General features: G+C 49.0%; 1 protein-coding gene across 1 annotated transcript in view; it reads right to left on the bottom strand.

The window, feature by feature from the left end:
* Positions 1-75: 75 nt before the first annotated feature.
* The window catches only part of ARPC1A (actin related protein 2/3 complex subunit 1A), a 28,170-nt gene continuing 21,581 nt past the window's right edge, over positions 76-6,664 (bottom strand). The window contains exons 7-10 of the mRNA XM_036064886.2: positions 5,158-5,233; positions 4,745-4,938; positions 2,367-2,457; positions 76-475 (exon numbers count right to left, since the gene is read on the bottom strand). Coding sequence (XP_035920779.1) covers positions 437-475; positions 2,367-2,457; positions 4,745-4,938; positions 5,158-5,233 — 400 coding nt within the window. The 3' untranslated portion in view covers positions 76-436. The remainder of the gene's footprint in view (positions 476-2,366; positions 2,458-4,744; positions 4,939-5,157; positions 5,234-6,664) is intronic.

Raw genomic sequence — 6,664 nt, 5'->3', positions numbered from 1 at the left:
AAAAACGAACTAGTCTAATGAAGCGTTTGTCCCTATTTTTCTAATGGAAACGGCATAAGGAAACAAAACCAAAAACACATTCAGTATTTTTATTTGTTTAGCAGACAATGGACATGTCTCCCACCCTTTCCTTTAAGTTAGTGTGACAATTTTCCATAATAAACTACTTAAGGAGAAGCTTTGGTCAAGAATGGAATGAAATAGCAAAAACAAAAAACAGAAAAACCCAAATCACGGCTGCTTTTAAAAAACCAACACTGTCACCAGTTATATTCAAACAAAAACACACAAACGGTATTTGCACGAAACGTGTCTTCAGCGTCTCCCTGCGGCTGGCTCTCCTCACCACCATGCACACGGCGGGGCTGCGTCAGCGCATCTGTCAGTCTGTCAGTCTGTCCGTTTGTCATGCTGGATCTGGGAGGCTCACTCAGCTTCACATTATCCGGAGGCCCTGGATGGAAGACTCTAAGGTCTTGAAAATGGCAGGAAGAACACTGAGAGTTACTGAGGACGTCGTGGCGTCTTCCCCCAGCCCCCCTGCACCACACGACTGCCCCCTCCGCCCTGCCGCCTGATGTGCAAGCCCCGTACCCCCCAAATCTGGCTTAGCCCAGCTCTGACACCCGCTCTCCCAGGCCTGGGCCCCCTGCTGGCCCTTCCAAGCCCTGCGCTCCCCTGTCGCCATGGTTCCAAGCCACAGGATCTGGGCCAGCCGCACTTACTGGTGAGGCCTGCCTGCGTGCATGTCCTGTGCCTCTCGCCCCACCCGAGAGGCCCTCACGGCGGGCACTCCGTTTTCACAGGCCACACAGTGGCGGGCCTGGGGCACAACACACAGCAGGTGCTCAAAGGTGGACGGACCACAGGAAACTGCCCTGCGACCTCCTAGCGTACAGCATACACAGGAGAGGAAAGGCTGTGGCCCGAGGGATTAGAGAATAAAGTGCAGAGTGTAACTGCGCAGGGAGCTAATTTCATGGGGGCCGCAATGCCCAGGATGGAAAGCACGGGAAGGTAAAAAGGGTGGGGTGGGGACTTTTAGAGGAAGACAGTTTGCTTCTCCGGAGTATTCTGAAGGCTTTTTTCCATATTATGTATTTCACCCAAGGAGGGGGAAAAAAATCAAACATCATGGAAATGCATGGGCAGGAGCAAAATTCTGTAAACATCTACCTGTTTTGGGGGTAACAACCAGGAGAAATTAAATTCACAGGGCTGCACATGGCAGCCTTCCTCTCTTACCCCTGCTGCTCCCCTCTGGTTCCTTATCTCACCCACCATCCACCCAATCCCCAAGCTAGTGTGTGCAGAGTCCCCCTGCATTTGCTCCTCACGATGCCCCTCCACTTGACCTCCTAAATCTCCTCCCAGTCCAGAAGCTTGGGGCCACACCCCTGCCAGCACTGGCGGTCACCTCCTCCTCACTTGTTCGCCGGGCTCAACAGCCTCTGCCCAGAGCCCACGGCTGTCCACGTCTCACAGCCTGGTGCTTCTCTATTCAGCTCCAGAGCAGGTCCTAGCGATCTGCACACAAAGCCCAGCGCCTCTCCCTGACCACGCCGTGGCCCGCTTCCTAGTGGAACTAGGAAGGACCCACACCACAGCCCAAACCGCTGGCGGTGCTCCGAGCTCGGCCGGTCCGCATCTGCTGCTCTCGTGACTCAGACGGCTCGCCCCCACCTGCGCGTGCACCCGAAATCCCACTGCATCTGGAGATGCAGCTCAGGCCAATCTCTTCCCTGCAGTGCTGGCAATCTCCCCGCCCCCCCATTCCTCTGTAGAAACAGAGGCTCTGGCCTCTCTTCTGGAGCTCCACGGAACACCGCCACTCTCTACCAGACAAGCCACTTGAGGGCTCTTTCACCTCAATATCCTCGGGGCCCAGTACCAGGCCCGGCACCCAACAGGCATTTCGTGAATGTTTATTAGACTGATTCGTGTAAACCATGAAAATAGATCTAGATCGTCGAACAGTCTGGTGGCTCAACACAGGGCCTGCTACAAAAATGCCACTCAAGTTTCCTTCCACGGACAAGTGGACATCTAGATCGGTGTATCCCATCTCACTGTCAAAGTCTGCTTTTCTCCTCATGGCTTTCAGGTTTTAATTATTATTATTTTTTTTTAAGTAAGCTATACACCCAACGTGGGGCTTGAACTCACGACCCCGAGATCAACAGTCGCATGCTCTGCCGACTCAGCCAGCCAGGGGCCCAGACTTTCAGGTTTTAAAGACAACTACAAGCTAATGTTCTCTGTTTCTGATGTGCACTGGATCTGACATTTTGTTCCAAGAAACGAGAAACATTCTTGTCACAGAAAGAGTTTTAATGCAAATGTTTCTTCTGAAAAGTAGAAAATACCTTGAAATCCCAAATTGTCATAGCTCCATCGATGCCAGTAGTGCAAAATTTGCGACAATCTTGCTTGTCCACCTCATAAATAGACACCTGACTGAAAGAAAGCAAAAACGAGAGACTGTCAAGTATGTGGTGGGAGCGGGCCCCAACCTTCCTAATAGCGTTAAGGGCGTTTGAAGGCAACAAATTCCCAATTCCTAAATATTAGGTTGTCCATCAACATTAGGCTGCAGCAATCGGACACAGAAAATATTCAAATGCATCTTACTACCGGATGTCCAGAAAAGCCAAGACTGGAAAGGTAAGAAGCTGCAGTTGTTACTGTGACGTCAAGAGGCAGGACAAGCCAGGCCACGCAGCACGCAGACTGCCTGGGAGCAGAGTGTGGGCAGGACCACAGCAATGACGAAAATGGAAACAATTAAAAACAAAAACTAGAGGCAGGATGAAGCATGACTGAAATCCAACTGGCTCCAAACAAAAACTCCCAAATCGCCTTCCAAGACAAGCAGGGCCTGCAAGTCAAGAGCTTGCCCTGCATTTGAAATGAATCATTGTAAATGTGAGCAACACTCACACACACAAGATTCCAACCAAGCAATGCAGAGGAACAGATGAATGAAACAACTTGTCTTAGCCTAATTATCCGAAAAACTTTCAAGAAACAATTCCACAGCTTAGACAATAATTTTTCTTTCTCCTCTGAAATGTCTAGAACATTCCCTCTAGGGAAGGAGATGGCAAAACTACGGCACATGTAGCCTGTTAACCAAGAACAGCTTTAATGACTTTATTTTTTTTATTTTTTATTTTTTTTAAATTCTTTTTTTTTTTTTAAAGATTTTATTTATTTATTTGAGAGAGAGAATGAGATAGAGAGAGAGCATGAGAGGGGGGAGGGTTAGAAGGAGATGCAGACTCCCTGCTGAGCAGGGAGCCCGATGCGGGACTCGATCCCGGGACTCCAGGATCATGACCTGAGCCGAAGGCAGTCGCTTAACCAACTGAGCCACCCAGGCGCCCGCTTTAATGACTTTAAATGGTTACCAAAAAAAAAAGTTATAAAAAAATTAAGACTATTATTCTGTGATGAGGACATTCAAATTTCAGTGTCCGTGAAGTTTTACTGAAACACATCCACGCGCACATATATACGTACTGCCACTGGCTGCTTGCAGGCCATCCCAGATGTCAGCACCTGTGACAGACTGGCTACCTCCTCAGCCTAAAATATTTACTCTCTGGTCCCTTACGGGGAAAGTGTGCCAACCCTTTGCTTAAGGGCAAAGAGGACTTAATAACGGCAAATAAAAGCAAACGTGCCAATCTGCAAGGGTCTTTTTTTAACGCAATGAGAGCTGTTACCTTCCTGATACACGGTCTGCAGAGAAGCTTCAGAGAAATCCACAAGAAATAATTTTGAAAGTCATTCAAGACAAACGAGAAGCACAGGGAAGACCTGCTGTGCCTTCAAGCTACGACTGTCCAGCAGAGCACAGACATTTCGGCCTATTTTAAACCCAGCGGCCCTTTCCACCGAACATGATGACAAGCACAACCTGCATTTAATAGTTCTCCCAAAGAGAAAGTCGAGAGGTTTCCATTCTTGTTCCCACCATCATCAGCACAATGCAAATCTCTCAACACAAAAGGTCTAGTCAAAAAGAGAAAATGTTATGGTACCTAACTCTGACCACAATCACTGACAATATCAAGAACAGACTACATTTCTCCTCTAGATTTAGAAAAAACCAAGCTTTCTGGTTAAAACACAGTTCACATATGCCTGATGAAAACCTGAAGTCAAGAAACTCCTTGGTTTTGCCTGAGGTCATCAAAGAATTCCATTTCTTTAATTAAGTGATCTTCTTACTGGTATACATCACTTGAAATCCATGGTTGAAATGACAGCTAGAATTACCTTTTCAACCAGGGTATAACTAGTCTTCCCGTCACGTGTTCACTACCAGAGGACCATAACGTTCAGGGAGGTCTCCTTTTGTTCTCAATCAGGGTTTGAGAAAGCAAGCCCCAGGAAGAGGCCGCCCTGACAGGCACAGCTCACGTCTGCCGTAGGATCAGCGCTCCTCACAGGGGATGCCGCGTACCAGCCGCACCTCGAAGGACAGAATGCCTAGGTGGGGGCGGCCCACTCTGTCACAAGCTGAAAATAAGAGCCCGTAGTTGGGAAGCTACAGACTTCTGCTCCTGTTCCTGAAGGGATGTCTGGGCACACAGTACACGCAACTTGCAAAGGGACCCAGTCAGGAAACAAGGAGAGGAAGAAAGGCATCGTCGTCACCCAACACTTCTCCAGCGATGGTCAGGGCCCTGGCTACAGGTGGCTTCCCGGGGGCCCCAGGTAGCTGGGGGGCACGTACGTGATGCTATTCTGGTGCAGCGTCTCCAGGGCTGTGTTGCGGTCCTCAGTCGTGGCCCTCTTGTCCATGTTGCGGAAGCGCTCCATGGCAGACATGTTGCGCTGGATGCTCTGTTTGGGAATGTCTAGTTTGGAGACGAAGGTCAAGCAGCCACGGTCATCGTAGTTGAAGAGCATTGGGCAGCAGTCATGGCCCTGAAATAAGAGCTCAGTCAGGCGCCGAGGGTGTGCTGCCCACCCACCGGCCCCTCCGCAGAACGCGCACAGCACGGGCATCTCTTCGTCTTCAAGGCTCGCTATTCTAAAAGGCTGTTCTGGCCTGTGCCAGGGCAGCAAGTCACAAAGTGCACGCTGCTCCTGTTCCGGAGAATTAAACACAGTGTACTACGAGGGAGAACGGAGAGCATTACTCACCGCGGCTACAACGCTGTTCTCGGAGACAAACGACACACTCAGGAGGGGCAGGAACTCTGTTTTCAGAGTTGAGACCCTGAACACAAGAACAACTGTTAAACTGAGATGGTAGAGACCGCGCAGCTTCTTTACAGACACGGCAAATGAGAAGGACCCATTTTCACAGGGGCTTGTGCAGCGTAAATGAACACTTATGCTTCAAAGGAGCCCCTGTACTTTCAGGAATCCCAAGCATGACGCAGCCCTGGGGTCACCTGTAGAAACAGAGGCCTCTGGCCCTCTCTGGCCCACCTGCTTCTTAGGCCCCCCCACTCATGACAAACTGGCCCCCAGCAAGTCCTTCTTCTTTCCCATCTCTGCCTTTGCTCCCACACCCTTTACCCACATGCTGTCTCTTGCTTGTCCACCAAAGTCCACCCTGGTCTCTGAAGCTCAGCTCTCATCTGATCACCTCCATGAAGCTTTCCTGGACCTCTTCAGCCTGAAGTGGCTTCTCCTCTGACCACCTACCGCTCTGTGTGTCACTGTCACTTGTGACTAAATGCCCTGTCCTTCCATCCTCTCCTTGCCCATGTCACCGTGGGCTCCCAGAGGGTGGGCACAAACATCTAGGAGAGTCTCTTCTCTTTTCTCTGCCAGGCACTGGGGGAGGAGCTGGGGACAAGTCTTGGCCAGCCAGGAGCTCGCACACAAAAGGGCTGGGGGAGGTGTGTGTGTACCCATATACTTAGTAGTTACCTGCTGCAGCCAAGAGGTCTGCAGAGACCTGGCCAAGAGGTCACACAGACATGGTGGGCAAACACGGGGGTTGATGAATTAGGATCAACTTCATGTAAAAGATGATGCATTTTGAAAACTGTCTCAGGAGACCCCACTGGAATTGGACTGAAGTCCTAACACTTCATCTTAAGGCCTTACTGTGGCACACTTGGCTCCTACTACATGAAATATTTATGTTCGAGAAGGGGAAGGGTAGAGGATATAATCGGACTTGCAGGACTAGAAAAGCCAAATCATAAATCAATATGAGGACAAACGGGGGACTGTAATAAGCATATGCTAAGAGCTTATTACGCATTACGATAAACTGTACACAAATCAAATAACCATGACATCAAAACTAAATGACAAAAAACAAATTACTGTATAAAATGTGTAGCATAATCCCATTTGTGTTCAAAATGAAAAGATATGTAAGTGCCTATACATGTACAGAAATCTGGAAGACTACACCATTTATTATGGTGTTAAAAAAAGTAAATAAAATAAACCCAATTCAATCCAGTTGGTAAAAAAATATCCTCTCTGAAATGTCACTTCGTTGTCACTGCAGCAGAGGGGGGCAGAGACACCTGAGGTGACCGGTTCTCAGCACACAGGTTGACAAGTTAGGAGACCTTTTAGGGGGGGTAACCTTTAGCTGCCAACGGAAAAGGATTCACCAGGAAGAACAAAGATTCATAAGGGGAAAGAATTCCAATCATCATCTCTCTTCCTCCAGCGTATC

This window comes from Halichoerus grypus, chromosome 6 (genome assembly GCF_964656455.1).
Source record: "Halichoerus grypus chromosome 6, mHalGry1.hap1.1, whole genome shotgun sequence".
Classification (NCBI taxonomy): Eukaryota; Metazoa; Chordata; class Mammalia; order Carnivora; family Phocidae; genus Halichoerus; species Halichoerus grypus.
This window is presented reverse-complemented; position numbering and strand designations above follow the sequence as displayed.